Raw genomic sequence first — 25090 nt, 5'->3', positions numbered from 1 at the left:
AGGAACATGTGAACTGTATTTTACTTAGAATCAATCCCACATTCACCGTCCTGCTGCTGTAAATACTGATTAAATAAATATTAATCCACATCTGGAAATAATTCCCAACAAATGCACTTTTACTCCTGTTTGAGTAACATTTGCTAAAAACTAAAGTGCCCAGCTGTTTTTAGTAAATTACTGACTGTATTTAAAAAAAGTACTCTATATATTTGTGATCAGTGTTTAAAGATTTTCAGTAGAAACAAATGGAAATTGGAGTCTTTTCATGGGATTTGTTAACAGAGAGAAATGTATAGAATAACACTATCCTTATTCTTCAAATAATGTCAGACTAAGCTATATTATATTCACAGACCATTCTCATTTGAGGACCAAGTGAATCAGTATGCGTAGAGCTTTTTCATTACATTGTTACAAGTGACTAAATGATCCATCTTTTTAATTCTTTTTTTTGGATCACGCTCGGGTCCAAGATTTGTCTTCTGGAGTCCATTAAGAATTTTGCTTTATTGTCCTGCCTGCCACTTTATTATTGCTCCTTATAGGAAATGCTTGAGTTAAAGTTTGCCAAAAACTACTTATGTATTGCTGTAAATTAATTTAAATTAAATATTCCTAACAAGTACATTTTGCCAAGCTGTTAATATATATATTTTGAACATGTTCATTTCTATGAAAGTCTTTACATCTTGTTCCACTTAATACCCATGAAGGGATAACCTTTTAAAGTATTTCACTGCATTTTAACATCTGCATTTATGTTTGCATACAGCGGCGACAGCTGTATGGAGACAGATAAATATCATTGTGTCCTTCAACTGACAGACGTCTAAAGTGAACATATCCAAACCAGCTTTTACCAGATGGATTAAATTAAAAAAAACATAGTCCGTTTCCTTTACTCTTCCATTATCCAAGGCTTTATTATTAATTTAAAGAAAAGCAAAACATTTTAAAATTGGTTCCTTTTGTTCTGTCAAAGTACATTCAAATGAAGCACTTGATAACATAGAAAAAAAGAATTTGTCTAAAACACTTTCCCAAATCATTTACAACACAGCAAGCACCAAATAAATATTTACAATTATTTATAAATCCATTTCTAATAATTTAATAATAAACCCATCTCACACATACAATATATCTATGTCATAATGAGTACAGACCTGTACAACATAAAGTGTGTGTTTGGCAGTCTCAACAGTGTGCTTGTGTGTGTGTGTGTGTGTGTGTGCAGCAGGCTCAACGGTGGCTTGTTTGGCATCTACAGTAACTTCACATTTCAACAAACAACCATTAATGAATTTACAGTCTTATAGAAAAACGTTCCGTTATGATCACTGGAATGTAACATTAGCCAATGACTTCAGATGATAATTAGTTCAAAACCTGAATCCGTTTCTGTCCAACAATCCAGGGAGATCCAGTGTGTGAAGATGTGATTTAGTTGATGTGAATGTGATTACGCAGTACTGATGTTCAGATGAAGTAACACTCGCCCCAAAACATTATTTAGACAAAGCATTACGTGCACAAACACAACTTCTTCCTGTGTTAACATGTGGGGGTGGAGCAGGGGTCTGAACGTGCTGCTCGTGACATCGTGAAGTCAGCTGTGGTGACTTCTTTAAGTGTGACAGGTGAAAATATGAAAACCATCTGGTAAAGAACAGTACTGTGAAGAACCACTTCCTGCTCAGACCCCTCCACGTTTCCTGTTAGCCAAATGTGTGATACTGTGTCCATTTCTCCAGCACATCTGACCCCACCGGTGCCTCTGCGTTCACTCCCTGTTTATTGAAGTGTGTCCTTGTTTACTGGGAACCGTGTCTGAACCTGCGAATCTCTGGCTTGATGCGATTCATCCACTAACACTGCTGGTTTGAGCTCGGTTTTCTGGGAGCGCACAGCGCTCAGCAGGCCTGTGAGAAAAACGCTTCAGGATCTAGGGTCATTCAAAGTCATCTTCATATTCATATTCATCCAGGTCCAGGTTGCAGTGTGGACTGGGGATCTCAAAGAAGTGTCTCTTTGTCAGACCCAGCTCACTGGAGATGTGCTGCCCTAAAGGGCTCAAAGGATTATCATACCTAAACAGACAGACACGGAGGAGGAGGTCAGTGATACGGTCATCCAGACACAGTCAATGTGCTACAGGAAAAAAAACATGTTAAAGAAATAGTTTGGAAAATACGCTTATTTGCTTTCTTGCTGAGAGTTAGAGAAGCTCAATACAACAATGAAACCACCTGCAGCCGCTTCGCTTCGTTTAGCTAGCCTAGCTTATCTTAGCACAAAGACTGGAAACGGGTAGACAGGTGGCTTAATTTTAATCACGTGTATGAGAGTGGTGTTGATCTTTTCTACTAACTAGTGGCAAGAAAGCAAATAAGTGTAGTTCCCAAAACACCTTAAACATCCATGAGATTTTCAACTGGAGAGGACAAAGGAGCAGCACATAAAGGCATGGACAGAGATGGTGCGGGATTAGAGCTTTCTTTTCTTAGAAGAGGAAGGATAAAAACAGAAGCTCTCTGGTTCAAAAACAGACTCCCAGCTCTTTAAGACATGGCCAGATACATGTGATACTGTGCTGTCTGACAAAACAACTCCATCTGCTGTCAACAGTATGCTCAGATTGGTGGGGTGATGGTAGAAGCTAGGAGTGGGTTTAGGACTAGATTCAAGAGAGAAGGAAGAGGAGGAGGAGGAGAACACTGAAGTCCCTGTTGATACCCTGAGTGTCTTACCTGCTCTGGTTAGCGGCCTGTCTTTAGAAGTCGGTGGTGTTCCTAAAACCGCCACACAACATACCTGTCAACAGCCTCATCTATCACTGACTCACTCTCTGAGGGGCTTTCTGCTGGACATACAGTACATACATGAACTCTGTACTAAACCATCACCGTCTGACTGCACAATAGACTCTCTTCAAAATGTTAACTGTGCTTTTCCTGCCATCACATGTCTATTTATGTTTCCGCATTTGATAACCACACATTATTGGTGGTTACAGATTACAATAGCTAACACAATAAGTATGTTGGCCTGTATTTATCAAACTTCTAAAAAGGAAAATGCTGCATAGAGCCAATTTAGGAGTAAAAAAAGACGCAATAATCAAGCAACAAACTCCTTACTGAAAAAGTATAGGAATAACCTTTAAAAGCAACTCGAAGTGATCACATGATTAATCACATGTAGGCCTCAAGCGGGAATAGCCAATCAGAGACAAGGATTTAGTCTACATCTGCCATATAGAATGCTCCAGGGAGGATGTATTTTTGGGAAGCAGGAAGTTAGCATTGCCCTGGTTCCCTCGACAATAAGCCAATGGGATTTTTCCATTGGATATTGGATTATTGCAGAAAATAAGCTCTGTGGCGAACACACGTTTTTGATATCTACACGTTTTGTTCAGCAAGATAATCTTCACAAATGAACACCACTTTTATGATTTTTGAAGGGTGAATGTAATCACCAGAAGTAAAAAGCTAATGTTAGGCTATAAACAAACTACATCACGGCTGTAAAGACGGAAACCGCCTTTTTAAAGACACATAAAGGCTTCAAAATTCACAAGTGGGATATTTATTGATGTATTTTATTTCGTGGAACAAAGTGTTAAAATCTCTTAGGCTCGTCTTAACCACAGACCTTATTTCAGGCATCTAAATAAAAACCTATTCATTCCTGCACCACTCTATAGTTCATTCTTTAAATAAATCCTCACATGTTACTCAATGATATGTTATACTGCAAAAACATACAGTATGTGATTGTATTCTTCAAAAAAGTTCATTTTATTTGCATGAAATCTTTTTTTATCACCAGTCGCAATTAACATGTGAAATTAATAACAATCTAATATATTTATAGTATACAAATAGGGATGAAATTATAGGAAATTGGCTGAAAAATGTATACAAAAAGAAAACTAACTGAAGCAGAAAAGAAATCCTGCTGACGAGGTAAATCGGAAAGTTTCATTACTGCAGTCATCAAGCTCTTTTAAGAGAGTCTTGTAATTGTTTTTTAATTCAAGAATAATTTAAAGTCGTAAGAGACATATAATAAATAGCTTTTTTTTAAGATTGTGAATAAAAGTCAAAGTGAAGGCTTTTTACTTAAGACCAAAATTACAGTTTGATAAATTCGGGTCCAGGATTGTTACCGCAGCCACATCTAACAGACTAATGATTAAAGTCAGACTTACACGTCGTTGCACTGATCGTTGGCGGCCTCCTCAGCCACTAGGATGTCGTACTCCTCTGCAGCATATTTCTCCCAGTCTGAGACCTCCTGGCCGTCTGTCTCCATCTCCTTAAAAACAGGACAAAGTTACGTGATTCACTCCGACAGGAAAACAAGTTGTGATGCTCTCTCTCCTATCAGAGTTTAAGCTTACCCTTATAACAGAGAATGGGTCCTTTTGCTCGTGGTCCAGGTACTTCTCGATGTTGAAGAAAGTGTCGAAGAAGATGTGGGACAACTTGCACCTTTTAAGGTCCCGCAGAGTAATCTTACCTGGACGGGATGAAACAGGCACGTTAGACAGTGACAGGTGATTTATGGCATGTGTATTATAAAACTATTTAGGAGGACTCACTACAAGGATTTTAGCCTGATTTGCCATCTAATCTAGCTTTCAAAAGACTTAGCTGACTCAGTAAATGTGGAGTTTTCTGCACTGACAGTCACCCTACTTCATCTTGTAGAGTGCCAGGGGTTATGGATGTGATCTTTTGTCTACTAATCAAACTACAAAACAGCTGGGCCACAATATTTCAAACTATAACTGCAACTAATTTTTGCTTTTATTATTTATTAACCTGTCAATCATTTGTATCAATTAACTGACTCATCTAGTCCCTCACATGTAAAAACAAATGCCTGTAACAAGTTATCAGAGTCCACTGTCAAGTTCTCAGATTATTTTGGTTGAAAAACCAAAGATGTTCTATTTATAAAGAGAACAGAACACAACAGAAAGGCAGCACATTTTTAAGATTTGAAACCAGCAAATGTTTGGATTTTTACTGGATCGATGATATAAAATGATTGATCGCGTATCCGAAAAAATCTATTGCTGAAAATGTGTGTCAAATCTGGATAAAGTGAAAGGCAGATTTTGCCAGTGTAACCTTCTCATGCAGCTGCTTATAAAGCTCGGGGGTACTGACGGCAAAGGCCCAATCACCTTCAGTTTTAAGCCTTCAAATGGAACTTCCAGAGAGGGAGCCCAGCCTGATGTTTGGAGGCTGCCGCTAGCTCATACTACGTTTAAGATGTCTGATTTGCCTTACCATAAGACATAAATGTGCTTTCAAAGTGATGTACAAAATCTTAAAATCAACTCTAAACCCAACACATAACTTGTTATGTGATGCCTGAAATGAAGTGATGTGGTTTTTTTATATCTTTGTAGCACTCACAAGTCCTAGTTTCTGCTTTTGAAAGAGCAGAAAAGAGACTTTTGGTTGATGAGAGAATAAAGTTCTACATTCCTCGACAGTGGCATTTTAGACTTTCTCTGAGTTGTTAATGAAAAATCCACCAGACTCATCTGATCTGCATACTATGCTGTCACCAAGTGTAACATCTCTATCTATGGCTAGCCTTCAAGCTCATATGCCTTTACCACAGACCAGAGATCTCCTAAAGAATATCACATTTAATGTGACATTTTAACAGACTTTTAATCTCTTAAAATTGTAAAAGTTGTGCTGTCGGGAGGAGGAGTAACTATTCAGGGAAACGTGAACCTCAAATAAGAAGTTGTTACATCTCATATTACATGTTCTATTACACAGCTCCACTAGTACAGCATACCACCAGGTTGACTAAGGGTCACATTCTTGCTGTGGCTATCAATACTAAACATGCATACCCTCGCCATGGACTAGTGTCTTCTAAATGGCATGGCGGTAAAGCTAAGTGCTGGAGGGAATTTGTTGACAGTGTGGATGACACCAACAGCTGGCATCAGTCAGTCCAGATCAGTCATCTATAACTGTTCCCTCAGCTAATGATCAATGACCCGCCCTGAAAAATGTGTACGTTTGTGACCGTCACTGTTAAAAAAAATGTAAGCAGTTAGACTTTCTGGTGTGTGTGAACTTCTGAGAGAGTGCATAAATGTAAAACGGGTCTGACCTTCGACCTCAGGCTTGACAAGGTCAAGCATTTGGCAGAGGCAGTCCTCGAAGGGAAGGGGCTCAATAGCCATGGTCTCCAGCTTTTGGCACTGATCCTCGTAGAAGTACTCCAGCTCGTACATGCTGAGCACCCCGTCCCCATCCAGGTCCATACAGCGGAACCAGTACTCTATACTGGACTCGGGTAAAGAGCAGCGAGCAGATGCGCGTGTGAGAAAAGACAATAAAGGCTTTAAAGAAACAGAATGAGTGTGGCTGTGAGTTTACATACCTGGTGTCAGTCTTCTTGTCCTCCTCAGAGATGAGGAACCAGACAAAATCAGCGTAACTCAGCCGCCCCTCCTTGTACACCTTTCTGTCTCTGATGGAATAAACCACACGGTTACTACTGAAACCTGAAATGTGTCTTTGTTCTGAAAAAATGAACTGCTCACTGCTTATGATACGCATCCTTTAAACTCTATTACATTCTTCACTTACCTTGTTACTGTTCCTGAGAATAGTCTCTCAATCATCTTATGGGAAATGGCTGGAAAAAAAATACAGCAAAGAGATAACTTATAGTCCAGACTGTTGGAAATAAAAGGTTTTTCTCTCATACAACAGCTCAGTTAATGTACAACTTATTCACAACACATGTAATCCATTCTCGCAGACTGTAAATCCAGACTAGGCTAGTTTCTTTTCTTTTTTTTATCTTGACAATGCAATAAATCCTCCGGTCATCATTTTGACCATATAGTGGTAGAAATTGTTCCAGACATGGCGTCATTCGAGCAGAGTATATATGCTGCTCTCTTATTGATCTTGTGTCTCATTTCCCCTCCCTCACTCACTCATAGACCATCAACCAAGAACATGTGGCGTAGAGTGTGTGGGAAAGAAGCGTCAAAGACAAGTCTTTTTTTTCTTCCTGAGTATGTGTTTGTGTGTGAGCAGCACCAAATAACATTTACAAATGTTTTTTATTGTTACATGTAATTGCAGCTTACTGACTGTGCCAACAAATGCCAGCAAGGTTAAAGGAAAGTTGTGTTCTGACAAGGTATCAGCACTTGTTCTTTTGCTGTTTGAACTGTGTGTGTGATTATGAGATATACAGTTTATCCAAATACAACTAATTCTAGTCTGGTGTGTTTTCTTGAAGAAAAAGTGAGGTGTGCTTGTGTGCACCTTGGTCATTGTGCTGTGCCAGGTCCTTCTGGTCTATGTAGAGGTCATGGTCTGTGTCCAGCTCCCAGAACTTGCAGTAGATAACATAGAAATGTTCGTAGGAGAAGAACTCTGTCAGCTGGTTCACGTCCTCTTCCTGCTCTAGCAATGCCAAATTCTGGGACAGAAGAAAAAAAAATTAAGGACATAATTTCAGCGTAAAATTTTGTAATATTTATGATTAATATACTGTTAGTATTAGCCAAAATGACTGTTGCAAACAGTTTTCCAGTGCAATAACGAGTCATACCAACATTATGGGTACCCTCGAAATAAAGTGGTTTAAAAATAAATAATAGTACAAATAAATTTGGCTAATGATGGTCAAACTACAAAAATACAAAATAAAATAATATACCCAAGTTGGTATAAAATGGAATTTTCCTTTATTAAACATTACATTATTATTATTTTTAGGGAAAAAGGGAAGGTCATTACTGTAAAAAAAAAAAAAAAAATCAAGTGTATGTATATAAAGATTAAGCATTAAGATTTCTATTAATACCTGTGAATGTGCAACTGAAGATAAATGTTTGTATTAAAGACCTCACATATTACATTTTGAGGACTTTAAAAGTCTGGTATATTTAAAACATTCAATATTTTTAGATGTTTAAAGGACCGACAGTCACATAAAATAGATTTTAGTACCTGAGAAAGAAAAAAGTATTTGTAATTGTAGTCATATACCTGAAGAAAGTTACTTTTCCTGAGCTCCGTAAATGTTATTTTTCCAGTCCATGAACGGTTCGCATTGTAGAATATCCTCTGAATCACCTGAAAAACAGTCAACAGTGTCATCATATACAATATAGCCAACTAATGCATCAGCTGGACTTAATCAATGCAGTACCATTTTAATGTGGCACTACTTGCAATTTTGCAGTAACAATGTGCCGTTCCTTGTGTTGTGGTAGCATACCGTGGTGATGTATCGTGAGTGAAAGTCCGGTGCCTCCTTTAGAAAGGCCAGGCCTGCGTGTGTGTTCACCACATCCTGGAAAGATAAAGTAAAGTCGGCTCACTTCGTCTCTACTGCTCGTCTGCCTCATTTCCATAACAAACCTCTCAAAACAAACAAGCACCAATGCAAAAGAACAACTCAATGACATGCTGTGCCTTCAACAATAACAAATATATAAGTTCAGTCAAATTCTGCAGTTGCTCTCAGAGACGAGTCAAATGGCGAACCACATGTGTCTTTCTTTTTTTGGAGTAGGCATTTAAATGCACGCTTATTCAAACGTTCAAAGTTGTCAGCGTCTATCTACATCACTCTGTCATGCCATATGCTTTATAAATTGTGCTATGTACAGAAAAGGCTCCAGGCCTTGTTGGGAGAGGCGATCAAATTCAAATGTTTCTTTGAAGTCAGAAAACACTGGCTCGACCGGTTTCGGGATGAGCTTAAGTCTTTCTGATTTGACAGCCAAGCGGTGGGAAGGCCAAAGAAAAGATGTTTGCTAGCGACTGCTCTTAACCTTCTCTCCTTCCTCATGCCATAAAGTCACAGGGGGTGTGCTGCATTTCAAATGAACTGGAGCTATATTCCTGCCATGAAACTCCCCCGTGTCGTTTCTTTATTCTACCCCCTTCCCTTTCTGCTGGGGGAAGGAATTGTTGACATAAATGCGAAGGCGGCAATGAAATTAAAAGGCCTTATTTCAGGGCAGCCGTCGTGCCTCTTTGACTCTTAGTGTGAGAAATTAAATCATAGAGAAACACATAAATCACAGGGCACAGGAAACAGGCGGGGACAGTCAAATCTACTCCACTGCAATCCGCCTTTCATTCATCAAAACAGTCAAAGGCGATTCGCTGAGCGGGACCATACAAATTAAACGGCGTGTGCCACAAGGCATCTCTGCTGGTATGCTAACGGGTGTTCAGTACAGCCCAGCCGCTCCTGCCAGCATGAAAATGAATCACGTGGGGGTGCGGGTGGGTGGGGGGGTGGAGCACCAACAGCTTGTCAGGGGGAATGAGAATACAAACAGCCAGCACAGCAGGTCCACATGGTAAGACTGACCAAACAGTCTTATTAGACGATACATGAAACAATTTGATAAATCTGCCTCCATGATTTCTGGGATTATTTTGGCGCCATAATGTGTGTATTACATCTCCATCTCTGTCCTGCGCCGATGGAACGTCCTTTCAGTATACTTCCCACCGCTATATTGCTGTCTTACAGTAAACGTCACGTAATTAGTCCTCCGCCACATGAAAAAGCACTGCTTCAGCAGGGCAGTCCTAATATTAAGTCCAGTTTGCACCACCCAAAGCCAATGCAATTTTGCCGACCCCGCATTGCCAAGTCCAGCCCTCTCCCTGGGTGTGCTGCAGCCAGTACCTGCAGGAATGGAATAAAGTCGTCTTGTTCCAGGTAATTACAGCCAGGCTTGGCCAAGAGGTGCACAAATTTAGAAGCGTCGTCGTGACAGGTCTGCAGAGTTCTGGAGAAGAAAAGAGAGAACAGATGGTTGCAAGGTTTACTCCCTCTTTCGCTCTTATGTTCTCTCTATTCTTTTTTATCATGCTTTCAAGAGTTTGAAATTGTTCCCCTCAAAAGTGAAAGTGCAGATATAATACATTCTGAAATTAGGATTCTGAATCGCTGCCTGGTGATTATAAGCGCTGAGTGTTATGGTAGCGACGGGGAAATAATGCAAGCGTCTGTTGTGGCCTCTCATCTAAGAATGGCTCAGTCATGAGCTCAAGTCAAAGGCCAGGTCTATCCAGTTCTCTTGAGGCTCGCGCATTAATACAAGAGCATGCCTATTGCATACAACAGCATTCAGCGCACAGCTATGTCGCCATTACAAAAGCCCTGTGGTATTCCTTTCAATTTTGCGCAGAAAGACACTGAATAGATGTTTTCATTCAAATACTGTATATGCCCGGCAACTATTCTCTCGTGAGCATTTGTGAGGCCTTTGTGATCGATGATTTCTGTTTAGAAAATGAAAAAGGAAAATGTCATGATAGGAGAGAGCTGCATGCAGCGTCTGTAATCTCAGCGAGCGGTCATCATTGTTCAAAGGAGATTGTACGAGCCATTTGGCTGTGAGTACACCAGTGAGAATAAGAAGAGCCATTGTCTTACTTTCTCCACATCGCCACGAACTTGTGAACAGACACGAAGCCGGTCCTGTCGCCTCCAGCCGAGCAGAACAATGGCATTTTCCAGTAGAGAGGACACTCACAGGCCTAGGGAGACAAGTAAGCAGAAGAGTTGAGGCAGTGTGTGGCGTGGATATAGAGAAGAGAGATGGTGAAAAACAACTTGCACTTCCTAGATACACATGTGATCTTTAACGCAGAGAAGAACTGCAAAATGACACTGTTGGGTTGACGAGCAGACGTTGCATCACTTGAAAGACCCAGAGGAAACATAGCTGTCATTTCTCTCTTCACTCAGGTTCCCCTCGGGCCATTGCTCACATTCCTCAGGGAGACGGAGATAATATTTTCCGAAGAGGTTTAAAATCAGCAAACATTCGTAAAGTCAGGAGCTAAATGGCAACTAAGGAAAATAATTTGCTGGGTGGCAGCTGAACCTCTATGCTACAAATCACATTCTCACCTTGGCGACCTGCCCCATGTCCTCAATGGTGGCCCTTTCATTTGGGAATTGGGAAAATATTTGCTCAATTTTGGAAATGAGGCTGTCGATGTTGATGTTGGCTTGAGGTCGGCCCTGTGGGAAGTAAAACTTTGGAATGCTTTCACTCAGCGCTGTGGTGACGGGCTCCTCAGTCCTCACCTGGGCCTGAGACAAACAAACACAAACAAATTATTAGCCACTGATGCTGCTAGCAGAGGCTAACACCTCACAGCTCAAGCATTCCAGCGTGTGCTAAGGCTAGACGTGACACACATTCTACATTGCTAGCACACCTCTCAAATGCCCCGAGGCTCATCAGGGAAGAGATGTGACTACGCAGCTAGTAGTTATAGTTATTATCCACTTATCTGTAACCCAGTAATACACTTTCCACTTTAATAGATTGTCACTCTGTAATAGATTTAAATTAATATGTGTCAAGTGACATTTATATGTGTTGCTGAAAACCTAGATTGACCTTGCGATGTTTGTAACTTGTAATTATCATCTGTTTATCAAATTATGTCTAAAAGAGTCAGGAATTTAAAGGGCTATACAGAACAAGCTATAAACTAGATAAGGCTGAGGACATAATTCATAAATCTACAGACAGATGTAGTCCATTTTTATTTGATAAACACAAGCATTTGAACATACATTAACAAGGGATGACCCATCTAAGTTGAGACAACCAATTGGTCTAAAGTGTCTTTTGTTTTGGTGTTACTGGGAAATGAGATTTAGTCATTACTGGAAAATTATCATCACATCTGTGCCATCACAATATTGTTTAAATAAGAAGTATATTTTGGTCTTTAACAGTATAATCTATGATCTAACTGTAAACAAAATGGTATCTCTACACAACATGAGATATGGTAACACAAGACCACCACATAATTTGAGTTACGCATGTTTACAGATGCTATTAACAGTTTGTTTTTATCTTTATGGTTCAAGCAGACCAATATTTCCAGTCATTAGGTGAGGAATACACAGAACGCTTAGATGTAGGTCAACCTCTTCATGTTATGATCCACGTTAATATATTTGGAAATTATATTCTAAAAAAATACTGATCTTAAATGAGTACAAGATTATCTTCATGGCGGCATTTAATCAATGATCAATTTATTTATCAATAAATTCACAGCAGACATTTTGATAACATACTGTATAATTAAAAAGTATAAATAACATTACTGATGAAACATTCAAGTGTCCCAGTTGGCCATGATTGTGATTCAGCATACACAATACTATGACCTCAGAACTGACACACCTCAATTAAATACTGGCATACTTATTGGCACATGTTATTAATTACAATTAAGTAATTATAATTAACACCTGTGCTAGTGAAAGATGTGAAGATTTTCTTTAATAGATAACCCCAATAAAGGACTAGACGACTGCAATGTCATGATGCATAAATATGTGATCCTTAAAAGAAAGACTGAGCGAGCCACCTTTTTCTGATTACAGGCAAGTAGTGGACAGTAGTTGTCAGTGACAGCCCTGGAGATAGAAGCAGGGCTGGAATGTGATGTGTGTGTGTTAGGTTTAAACTGCAGAGGTACAGTATGGGTTTAGGGTATGTCATAGGGTCTGAAATTAACTATTTTCACTGCCTGCAAGATACTGCCAAATATTTTTTTGTCTGCAATTCAGTCATTTTATCTGCCACTTTTGAAATCTATGTGCTAAATGAAGGAATAACATTTTAGATCTGATGTCATTCAATGTTTGATATATTTTACACAAAAAAACAATATATGACTGGTAAATTCCAGTGTTTGAATTACACCATAGCTTCCGGGGGTGGGAGGGTACTGTACAAAGTACTGTACTGTACTTTGTTATTGTCATCTATAGTGGTTATTTGCATAAAAAACACAATTCAAATGACTGGAAAATAAATGATTGTATTTCTATTTAAGTATTTGCCTTGATTAAAAAAAATCTTAGCATCAGTAGTTTTAATTATTTATTATAAGCTGCTTAGAGCTAATGTTAGTGTTAGGAATTTAAACACGTCATAATTCCATCTCTATTGCTGTGAGGACATCTCCTTCAAACAACTGGATTTATTAGTTTCTCACCAAAAACTACATTTTACGAGATTACATTTGAACACATCATGATAAAGTTAGAATTTACCTTCGCCCAATACTCCTTACTGAACAGAACTTGAACGCACCATAATGTAATTCAATGGAACCTTTGCTAACGTTAGTAGCCTCGTTACTTAGCCAATCAGGACTGTGCTGCCCACCGGCTGCTAACAGGTAACATTACTAACTCTCCTCCTGCCGATTTCAACACGGATTTGTTGTTGACAGTGTAGCTTTATCAGGGAAAAAATAGGGTGCGCCCCTCAGGTTTAGTAGTAGTGTCGCCATACTTTTGAGCACTTTTTTTCTCTCATTGTGAACACATGACTGTCAGAAAGCATCAATACAGAGAAATCAATAGCCACGGAGGCCTGAGATGCCAAGGAATCGGACTACTAGGGACCGTTTCTCAACTGGAACCGATTCTCTATTCCCATCCCTAGCGTTTTCTCTGCCTGCTAAAGTGACGGATGGCCTGACGATTTTACCCGTCACTACCAACAATTTACCCGCATTTGGCGCGTGCTAATTTCAGACCCTGGTCTTTTAGCTTTGAGTCATTACAGGATATAAAGTTGAGCTTGATTTAAAATCCTTTAAAACCTGCCAATACGTCAGAGCTTGGAAAACATCTCTGTGCGTGTCCTTTTAACTTCTTCTGCCTAAGAGCCAAAATAATAGCTTTGCAGCATATGCTATTAGGGCTCTATATGGAAACCAGCGTAGCCTTTTAAGTCTAATAACAATGACATAATGCAACACTGGGCCCACGTCTTTATGCAACGATAAACTTGATTCCAAACCAGTATGATTTACTACACCAACTGAGCACAGCTAACATACTGTGAGGAGATCATATTCATTGATAAAACCTCCACTTGGTGTCTTGCTGAGGACCTCGCTGTAGACATGAATCAGTGAAGCTGTTCACATAAAAAGCCAGAATGCATTAGGATCAAAACGTGTTATGTTGCACATATTAGCCACTTACTAAAAACAGCTTGAGCAGAGCATGCTTCAGTCTCGGTCGTCATCCCATACCAATGACTATTTACATGACTCAAGAATGTGCTGCTAACTAGATCAGTCTCTATGGCCTTTAATAATCACATAAAGAGACCCACACAGGCTAAGAGATAAAAATACTAAGTTGTTGTTGTTTTTCGGTCCAACACGTTCAACTCTGGCTAGATTTGACAAAGCCTACATATCATAAACACCTTAAAATGATATGGAGCTTAATCTGTCTATATCCATTTCTACATGATATGTGTGTCAACATTGAATGAAATTGTTTTGTTGTATTCCGTCAGTGGTAATCTGCTCATTTCAACCTGATAAATGATAAATGCTGCTGGTCCTCAGCTCTTCTCTGTCCTGTGTGTTGGTGTCAGCCATGGCTATAAAAGGACATAAACATCTCCTGTTGCCCTGCCCAGCACTGTCCCCTCTCTCTCTCTCTCTCTCTCTCTCTCTCTCTCTCTCTCTCTCTCGCTTCATGCTAACCGCTAGCGGAGCTCTTGAGCACAACCCATAAGCCCTGTGACATTTTGCACATTCACAATGATGTGGTCTGAAGGAGGACAGTAAAGTGGCTGAGCACAACATACCACACGAGATGAAACATCATCCAATAACCATGGCTCACATCTCTATATCTCTGTTCAAATGAAGAATACACTGCCCCCAAACAACCCACAAAAAGTGGATATGATTGCCCAACATTCCCATTTCATATGGCATAGTAGTGTGCGGAAGCTATTTGACGCAAGCTGCCTAGAGAAAGGGAGGTAACTCATTTGTCCTCACTTGTCTGAGGTGCAACTGGCTCCAACAACACCTATAGTTCCACTTTATAAAGAATAACTGGTGACAGTGAAGAACAGATACAGTTACTGTAATCAAACAGTGGTAATACAGAAGATTTGTACTAATGCAATCTGAATACCAAGACATGAAGCCCACAAATACCAGTCCACATTAATAGACTTGCCCACTGGCTGACAGGCCAGAAAAGCCTTTGTGGTAGAGGGTACACTCATACAAACACCTGCCTGTCCTTGTTGGAAGGCTCTGAGCCTCTTCTTGAACCGAGAGGGCAGAACAAAGTCACAGCCGCGTGCCAGCAGAGCCAACTCCTTCCTCAAGTCAGGGTCCTGACGCAGAGACAGCTCCCTCATCCTCATCCTCGCTCCAGACAGGATGGGGGAGACATATACACAAACGCAACACTCAATCCAGCGGTATCCTCTCAACAGTACAAATCACTCAGTACCAGTGGGCACTGTGAGCAAAACGCAGTGGCAGTAGTGGAAGTCCTCTGCGTCCCTGTGATTGTCCTCTGTCAGAGTGAGAGCCTCTTAATGCAAGGGAGCAGCTGCTACTGTGACTCTCTCTCCCATTCCAGATCTGGTCGCACAATCTCAGCTCTGCCCGCTGCTCTGTCCCAGTCTCCACATAACATGCACATACGCACACACGTACACACGTACACACGTACACACGTACACACGTACACACGTACAGGGTCAGGGAGCCCTTGCCTCAAAGCCGGTGGGGAGATAAGAAGCAGCAGGGTGTTTGCGTGTGGGAGTCACTTAGTGTATGTGTGGGATGGGAGGGGTGTGTGCAATGGATCTGCCCTTTCCAGTTTGCATTCCTCCGTGCTCGTGGAGGGTTATGTAAAGAGACAGACCTGTTGTTGCAGCTTGCAGCAGCCTCAGAAGCCAATTGAAGGATGCACCTCAATGCCACGATGACACGGCTCGTGTTCACTGGCTTCCTTTCTGAAAAGCTCCCACACAACCAAATACTTCAGAGAAACTTTGCTTGTGCTTTGAGGGCCTGCAAACGGGACCCCCCATTCCTTTGGACAGTACATACAGACACTAATGGGGAAAATTCAAAATAAAACCCCTGAAGTGATGGAATATAATGAAAGCCACATGATACTTCTGCTAAATCTGCCTACATCTGTCACTAAATCTGCCCGAATGTATAAATCACAAGGCAGACAAAATGAACTTAATGAGGCATTGACAAATAAAGAACAAAACCATGGTATGGCTACTTAATAATAGATAACAGGAGGGTAGGTCAAATCACTAGATGATAACTACACAACTATAAGACATAGATGTTTTCAACTATTCTGCATCTTATCTAATGGTGGTCTTTGTTTTGCCATCCCCTTGCGAGCTTGGGCTGACAGCCATTCCACGTCTTATTATAGTTGATGGGCAATAGATGGGGGAGGGGGGGGGCGGAGGGGAGGGGGCATGTCAAATTCAAAGAATGATGACCGAACCAGTCTGCGCCTATTAAAAGCCCCAGTGAGCACAGTTTGGGCAATCCAAGAAACTAGATCTGGAAAACAAGGGTGTATCTTTAGTCCTCAAACAAACATCCACTTCCGGTTGCTGCGGTCCTGGAGTGATGGCAATTACATCAATTCTCCGCAAATATGCTGATCTAACAGCTCTGGGGTTGCCTTCACTGCACTGACTGTACACAGGGAAAGCCCAACACCTACCTGTACAGCATACGCCTGCTGATGTAATTGTTAATTAAACAGAAATGGTACAGAGATGTCCACATCCGTAGACTACGTAAATAAACCTATATTTTCGTCAATGTTATTGTTATTTTACACAGAAAGTGAAAGCACGCCTACATTATTTTTAGATGACAGGATCACAAAGTGCACAGCTTCCCACTGGTTTCTGCTCAAACCCAGTTCCTGTTATCGTTCACACAGGACACTGCACATGCTTGATAAGCTGTTTGTATGATGGCTTTTTCACACTGGCTGCCTTTTGTTCACGCTCATCAATTCAAACCAAATATGGAAAGGAAAGCACCAAGGCCGAAATACATCCCGGTAGATCACATGAAACTGTCAACTCGCGTGGAATACGGCTCTTTGCGATCTTGTGTTTGAGCAAACAAAAAAGAAGTGTGTTTGACAAACAGGTTTCACAACACGGCGGGGATAATGATGTGTTGGTTTTATACATGAGGCAAAAACCCCCGTTGGTGTTTTAAAATCATGGCATACATGGTGTGAACAGCAGTGTTGACTGAGGAAACAACACAGACCAAAAAAAACACATTAGGTTCTGAACATAAGCTAGTTCCTACAGGATTGTATGAAGCGTTTTAAATAACCAGAATGGACGAGCTCGTCACTAACCAAATCATCTTGGGGCCATTTCAGGCAGGTTGTCCAAACAACAACCCCCTCCAAGGTAACAAACTACCAATCCCACAGGCTGCTAAAGTACTATGTCCACATCTAATGGGTCACTGTGAAAAACAGAAAAACACGAGAACTCAGACTGACCCCACAATATGTCTAATCTGTAAACTCACTGTTAAATCTGATTTGTACGGAAACATGTGTTCAGTCATGTTCATTTCATTACATAACACATGCGATTATGAAACACACAGTCTGGAGTTAGTGTTTTAGTTTTTTTTAACACTGTTGTTTTAAAACTGATATTCAAGAGACAACATGTAGGGCAGACAGGCAACAACAGTGGAGAGAAATATTACAGAAGGGTGGGGCAAACCGATCAAAAATCCCCAGAGGGCTTTCCCAAACTGTCAATACAAGCATACACAATGTACCACACATACAATGTTCAGCTGGCTTCAGTATCTGTATTACTAACATGATTGAACCGGTTACATGTAGCACAGCACATCCACACACAGGTGACTAAAGCCATCCCATGACAGTGGGGTAGGGCCACAACTGGTTCACAGCGCGGGTACAGAGCCGATGCTGCTGTGAAATCCAGAAAGCTCCAGCCCAATCAACCACAATCGGATGTCTGAGACAGGGATTTGGGATACATGTGAACGTGGGCCAAAAATAGGCCTGACTGAGTGACAACATGGTGGGCTCAGGGAAGGCCAACAAGTACAACATGATGTGAGCAGATCAGCTGGCTTGCATAAGACTAATAAAGCAAAAGCAGAGTCTGACAGTTATCAAAGGGGTTTGCTGGAAAATCGATGTCATCTACATGGCACCAGAAGTGAAGCAAAGGGTCAGAACACTAAAGAAAGAAGATGCAGATAAGAAGTGACAGTACATAGGGCCCCCCTCACTTACTCAACGGCACAACAGCATTACAGTAACTAACCTACTATGTAAACATTGAAAGTTTATAGCGGTTAGGTGTTAGAAACAGCTTCAGAGGCCAAGTGAATTTTACCTATGCTTTTATTGAATTTCCCATATTTTATAAAAAAACAAAACAAAACATATACATATCTATATCTATATATATATATCTGTATATAATTTTGTTGTTTTTTTCTTTTTATAAAATATGGGAAATGCAATAAAAGAATAGGTAAAATTCACTTGGTCTCTAAAGCTGTTTCTAACACCTAACCGCTATAAACTTTCAATGTTTTTTTGTTATTTATGTTTCCAGGGTATTCACTACAGTGAGAGTCCAAATTATGTGGCTGTATACTTAGCATGCCCAGATAAGATATTTGTATTTAGAGTTTACACATATTTACTTAATTAAATTAATAGTCTATCATGGAATGAAACTACACAAACAACAGGTCAATTGAGACTGATGACAACCAGGTAAGGAAATTAATTTCTAAAGTATTAGATGACCTTTCAGAAAGTTAAAAAAACAAACAAAACTGGATTAGCGTACTAGGTGCCATTGTGCTCCAGAAATATTCGGAAAATGCAAAGGTGGACAGACACGTCATATTTCTTTGTGCTATCTCACACAGCCTAAGGCCTAGATCGACTGAGTCCTAGCTGAAACCCAGAGTTTGCAATCGTACACTTTATACTCAGAAGTTACCAAGACTCCAGAATAAAAGGTTTTGTGGGAAACAGTTTAACACCTGGTTCTCTGACAGGTCAGGCAACTGATAACGTGACCCCAGACCCCTGCTTCAAATAGCTTCAATGTTGCTGAGCCAAACCAAGCAAGTTATAAAAATACATCTTGCGAAATAACCTGTGATCCTAAATGCAGACGCTGAAAACAGAAGAAAAAGCAAACCCTCAAAGCAAATTTATCTCTACTGATCTATATCACTAAAACTACTGTGTGTCTCTGTGTGGGACCTATTGCGTTCATAACACAGAGGAAGGTTTAGGTGTTGCGCTACCCAACAGAACCGAAAGCCAAGCCTTTACAGGAAGCTGATATTTACTGTACATAGTGTAAATAAATAATCTATGACCACATATTCTGACAATGAGCAGTATCTAATAGAAGTTGTTTCAGAGCAATTTACAGAGAGGATGAATGTGCTGCCACACCTCATCTCACTGGCAGAGTTCTGGGTATCTAATGCCAACACAAGGGAACCAAGGCTATCTATATCGGTGTCTGATGTCAAAGTCAGACCAGCTGTTCTAGGCTGCATCAGCGTGACATAGATTGAATTTTTGAGTAATCCTCTGAAGAATGCATCTGTATGCAGGAATTCATTTTGTTGTCTTAAAATAGAAGTATTGCTTTATACAACCTCACAATCCCTTTAATATTGAGTGACACAGTGTGGCCACATGCAATGACACATCACAGTAGAATACCCAAACTGTCCAGCAGTTGCTTTTTATTAATCTGAGGTGAGAGGGAGGCATTAGGGGCAAAAGGTCACTGGGCGGAAAGAAACGTGGATGTGAATATCAAAAAGTTCAAATCCATCTGTCAAACTTCTTACTGCTCCTCCATAAGGGCTCACATTAAATAGACAAGTAGGAAAACTCTTGGTAAAGATTCAAAGCCAACTGATCACTCTTGTGAGAAACACTAAAATCTGAAACACACAAAGGAGACCAGCACACTGCTGCAATGCTTTTCATCTTTTACATCCTCTTCCTTCTGTGTTCAGGCTGTTTTAGCGATGAATCATTTCTCATCGGGTCACAAAAAGGCCTTGGTAAGACTATTGTATCTTCACCTACACCCATGATACCCTGGTGTACAGAAGATCAAAAACTGTAATGGATGTGTAATTTTGATGCATTTTAATTAGCTAAATTTGTCTGTAAGGAATAGAAAATTAAGCATGATGGACATTTTAAATCTGTCTTTACTTCCATTTTTCTAGTTGGTTAAAATGATATGCTTTATGAGAAATCTATGAAATCTGCTGTGGTCATGAAGCTCTGAAAATCTGATTATGTGAGTTATGCGAACTGGTATTCTTTATTTTTGGACTCTTGGATGTAATAGTGCTTGAAAATGTGTTGTGGATCTGGTTTATATTGATTTGTGGTGACTTGTAAACCCATGCATTACACAATAATAATAAAAAAAACCCCATCATCTTCAAGACACAATTGCCTTGCTCTGAGTCTAACATTGGATCTGAAGAAACCCAGCACCGGCACTTACTCACAGAGAAAGGGTATTTTTTTGTGTATTGTGGGCAAAAAACGTGATGCTGCTGATGGCTTCTAGCTGAAACACGTTCATTTTTTGCCCACAATAACCAAAAAAACTCCTTTATCTGTGAGTGCCGGTGCTTTGTTTCTTCCGTCCTTGCCACTACCATGCACCCGATACTGTTCAAGATTTGGAGCTGTACTCGCTGCCACTTTCCACTATATCTAACATTGGGTCTAGAGAGAACAGATGTCTCACCAGTGACCACTTGAATGCCTCCTCATGCCTGTCTTTAGCATGTCAACAGCATGCAGAAGGCGGAGTCTTTAAGAGCACGTGCCTCCAGTTGTCTGGCTGTCACCACACTCGCTATGTTCACAACTTCTCATCTTGACAGAGTCCTTGAACAGACATACAAAACATTGTGAGCCTTTTAACTGCTTTAAATTTTTTTATATAATCAAAGCATCCCAAAGCAAAAATCCTATTTACCTCGAGACATAATAAGATCTGCAACACACGGGCTGAGAGGAGTAACCAGAGTGCCAGGGATAGGCTAGGTTCAGACACTCCCACCTCTCATACCACACTAATTCCTGGGCGAGGCCTGAACATTTGGAAAGTATTTGACTAATAATCACTACATATGCCTACAGACATGGAGGCTCCACTATGATAGTGCAGAGAGGACAGCCCCTCAATGCCTTTGATCATGTAGGCTACTCAGCAGCCTCTTGTGGCCAGCCTGGGAAAATGAAGACCCCAGAGGATACATTAGAGCCAAGTTTGAGAAACTAGAAATTGAAATCTGTAAACGTCAGGATGGATTAAATAAACTGATTAAAGCCCCTGAGTGTAGGATTTGAAAAATGTCCAACTTTGAGGGGGCGTTAGTGTTGAAGAAAGACACTGCAGCAGACAGCAATTGTTGTTGTTACCAACATGAAAGATGCTACAAACTAAGACAAATATAAACCATAAACTTAGTAACTCCATTTACAATTGGATATTTATGCTATGTCTAATGAGGTGCAACTTTTGTGTTCAGGTGACCAAAGTGGCGAGGGCTGGAGACTATGGACATTTAGACAATGGATGTGAGGTAACCAGAATCAAGGAGAGAGAGCCATGAAATTCCCCCATAAAGGGCTTTATTTCAGTGACGTTTCCCCTTTAACCTCATCACATGCTGACTGGGCTCACCTGTGCCTGGTTGACTCTGAACTAGCCTGTGGTTGCTCATTAAGATAATGTCAAACATGAAACTGTTTCTAACATTTTGGCTATACTGCAGGTGCACTTGTTAGCAAACCCACGGACGCATAATCTTAAACAACAGTTAGGCTATTTTCACAGCAGACATTTTGGCCTGTCATAATAGAAAAGGCACAGGTGTTACTCATAACATTAATGTGGGCTCCATTTTATTCACATATACTGGTAAGCCATGACAGCGTGACACAATACCAGGATCCTGAAAAAGGAGCAGCTAAATGGAATACAGCCTAGTAGTAGGAGTAGTAACAGTAGTAGTATTGAGACTGGTGGTTTTTATACTTAAGATCTATTGGCAAGGATTTTTTGCAACCTTGTGCGTATATAATGTAGGTATAGATTTTATAGTTCAGGGCTGCAACTAACAATTATTTTCATTGTTGATTAATCTGTTGATTATTTTCTTGATTAATCGATTAGTGTGTTTGGTCTGTAAATGTTAGAAAATGGTGAACATTTTCCCGAAGCCCAAGAAGAAGTCCTCAAATGTCTTGTTTTGTCCACAACTCAAAGATATTTAGTTTACTGTCATAGAGGAGTATAACCAGAAAATATTCACATTTAAGAAGCTAGAACCATAGAACTTTCACTTTTTTCACCCTTAAAAATTACTCAAACTGATTAATCGATTATCAAAATAGTGGCGACTATTTTAATAGTTGACAATTAATCGATTAATCGTTGCAGCTCCATTATGGTTAGTGAAATGTTTTCAAGAAACTCAACCTCAAAAGAATCAGACAACTCCTTTCTGTAACAAGTCCTCATATTCTTGGTCTAAGAGAAGTTAACAAGCAAATTAACATACGTGTTGATAAGACGGTTATTAACTTAGCTTAATAAACATGGAATTCATTCCAGGCTAATGTATTGGAATGCATCCAATTGTTCAGGTGTACAGAATAAACTGGTAATTGAGGGTACAGTCTACTAAAACACAATATAACCATTTGAATCTATGTGAGGGAGATGAATTTGGGTTTTAATTATATTCAACGTACATTGCAAAATAATGATATATCCCCCATCTCTGCCTGCACCTCAGATTTTACTGCTAATACCTGTTGCCAAACAGACAGAGCTTATTGACACTGATATTTGGCAACACACCCTTAAGTCACGGTTACCTTAGGTGGCTCCAGGAAGAAGGCTCAAACTGCAAGACACACCTTCTTTTTTTATGTTAACACAGCAACCTTTTATGAAAGCCCTGTGGTATAATCTCATAAGAACATCTAAATCTTGTTTAAACCTGTAAAATTCTTTCATAGCAGTTTGTATTAGAAGTTTGAATTATGATGATGTGCTGCATGTTTACAGAAATCTGATGACAACATTTGTAATGTTGTTCAATCTTCTAATTTACTCTTTCAGTCGATAACTTGCCTTTTTTGTGCTGACAGACCTCCGTAGTACTCTGCCATTGGGTCCGGTCACTCTGGTATTGCTGCTACTGCCTGAGGGTAGTGTACTGGCAGACGGAGGGCTGGAGGGAGTACCGAGGGGAACGGGCTTCTTCTCTGCCAGGTTCCTTTGGGATGCCACATTGTTGTTCTCATTGAAGGTCAACAACATTTTGTCCTGGATATCCCCACTGCTCATGTCAATGTGTTGTCCACTTTTGATTAGGTCAAGATAATCTTTGAGTAGTGATTGGGTTGCAGTATCACTCAACCAGTTGAGAAATAGCTCGTCCACTTTCATCTTAAGGACTGGCTGGAGGACTTGTGGTGACGGCATTTTGCAGGATATTAATTATTGGCTCTGACAAACGTACCTGTGTAAGAAATAAGAATAACATTAACATCACAGCACACACACTCTGGTTCTGTATTTCCAGCACACAACCCCATTGAATACGGCAATATACACTGTATAACCGAGGAGCTGACTAAGTTGGCTCTCTGTCTCTCAGAGAATAGATTTCAAAATACTCCTGCTGGTTTACAAAGCACTAAATGGTTTGGGGCCAAAATACATTTATGATCTTCTGCTATGTTATGAACCATCCAGACCTCTCAGGTCATCTGGATCAGGTCTGCTTAGTGTCCCCAGAATCAGAACTAAACTTGCAGAAGCAGCGTTCAGTTTTTATGCACCAAATATCTGGAACAAGCTCCCAGAAACCTGCAGGACCGCTCCAACTCTGAGTTCTTTTAAATCAAAGCTTAAACTTTTCCTGTTTGCTACTGCCTTTTATTAAACCAGATAATGATCTTATACTGCACCAGAGCTTTTACTCTTGTGTGTTATTACTCTATTTTAGCTTCTATCCTAGCTTTTATTTTTAGCTTGTTTTTATTTTCTAATCTTTAATGTTTTTATAACTGTTTTAATTATGTCTTAATGTTCTTTTGTTTCAAATATTTTTATTAGGAAGCATGTGCATGTCAGTGATACAGACTTCTGTGGGGTGTGTATCATGTCTCATTTTTGATATATATCAACAAAAACAGACAATACTAGGAACTAAGGGCAAACAAAAATGGAGACAAGCAAATACAAAGAACATAAGTAGTTAAAGGAAAAAAAACAAAAACAAACAAACAAAACAATAATAAAAATAAATAAATAAAACAGACAACACCCTAAGGCACACAAATCAGGGAGACATTGTCTTAATGTTCTTTGTCACAATGTTTTTGAATGTTTATATAAATCACTTTGAATTGCCCTGTTGCTGAAATGTGCTCTACAAATAAAGCTGCCTTGCCTTGCCTAAGTTATTATAAATACAGTGACTGATACACACAATAACACTTGCAGTAGCTTGGTGTCAGCCGTCCTTTGAGTACACACACTCACTAACATTATTGAATTTGAGCGCGACCCATCAATGCCTTAGTTAGCCCACAGGCAACAGTAAACGTGAACCCACACTGACCCCGGTAGCTATTTTAACTCAATAGTAGGAAATACAGCTGCTTAAAACCAGTATTCACTGATCTAACGTCACGTAAAGCTGCCAGACTACTCAGGAGAGAGAAGTCGACAGTGTTAATTGGTATTAGCTAATACTAAGAGCAGCAGGCAACAACAGTGTGTTAGCTACGATAGCTTTAGCGAGCTAACGTTAGCAGGCTAACTAAGGTACCAACCTTGGAGAGGATGCACGGTAACGCGTTGATACGACTCCACGTTACTTCCTTAACGTAAGCGAAGCTGTTGCACGCGTGTCTGTTTACCTGCGACGTACAAAAGTACCGCTGTGTGTATCTCCGGTGGTCATTTTGATGGGCTAAACCAGAGCGCTACATCTCAGGCTCTCGTTCCCCTGGTAACCACAACGAGTTAACGCGAGATCTTCTTCAACAGGGTGAGAGTTCATCCCAC

General features: G+C 40.1%; 1 protein-coding gene across 4 annotated transcripts; it reads right to left on the bottom strand.

Annotated features, from left to right (window-relative positions):
• Positions 1 to 900: 900 nt before the first annotated feature.
• ppp2r3b (protein phosphatase 2, regulatory subunit B'', beta) lies at positions 901 to 25044 on the bottom strand. Of its 4 annotated transcripts, XM_037789430.1 has the most exons (15): positions 24856 to 25044; positions 23144 to 23534; positions 10960 to 11145; positions 10480 to 10583; positions 9727 to 9829; positions 8296 to 8370; positions 8064 to 8150; positions 7335 to 7491; positions 6642 to 6690; positions 6433 to 6522; positions 6160 to 6335; positions 4412 to 4530; positions 4220 to 4326; positions 2754 to 2795; positions 1956 to 2093 (listed from the first exon to the last, which is right to left on the bottom strand). In XM_037789430.1, exons 2-14 carry the CDS (start codon positions 23495 to 23497, stop codon positions 2777 to 2779), a joined length of 1626 nt encoding a protein of 541 aa, XP_037645358.1. In that variant the 5' UTR covers positions 23498 to 23534; positions 24856 to 25044; the 3' UTR covers positions 1956 to 2093; positions 2754 to 2776. The 4 variants fall into 4 exon arrangements, with proteins under 4 accessions (XP_037645357.1, XP_037645361.1, XP_037645358.1 ...); XM_037789429.1 differs by lacking the exon at positions 2754 to 2795 and having other exon boundaries at positions 901 to 2093; XM_037789431.1 differs by lacking the exon at positions 1956 to 2093 and having other exon boundaries at positions 2748 to 2863.
• Positions 25045 to 25090: the final 46 nt, after the last annotated feature.

This window comes from Sebastes umbrosus, chromosome 13 (genome assembly GCF_015220745.1).
Source record: "Sebastes umbrosus isolate fSebUmb1 chromosome 13, fSebUmb1.pri, whole genome shotgun sequence".
NCBI classification, from domain to species: domain Eukaryota; kingdom Metazoa; phylum Chordata; class Actinopteri; order Perciformes; family Sebastidae; genus Sebastes; species Sebastes umbrosus.
Note: the sequence above shows the minus strand (reverse complement) of the source record. Positions and strands in the feature narration are given on the sequence as shown.

Coding starts and splice junctions, on each gene's coding strand:
- ppp2r3b (XM_037789429.1), bottom strand. CDS start 23,497: ATGCCGTCACCACAAGTCCTCCAGCCAGTCCTTAAGATGAAAGTGGAC. Junction 10,584..10,959: donor ACATGGGGCAGGTCGCCAAG/GTGAGAATGTGA, acceptor TTGTCTCCCTAG/GCCTGTGAGTGTCCTCTCTA. Junction 6,336..6,432: donor GACAAGAAGACTGACACCAG/GTATGTAAACTC, acceptor ACCCGAGTCCAG/TATAGAGTACTGGTTCCGCT.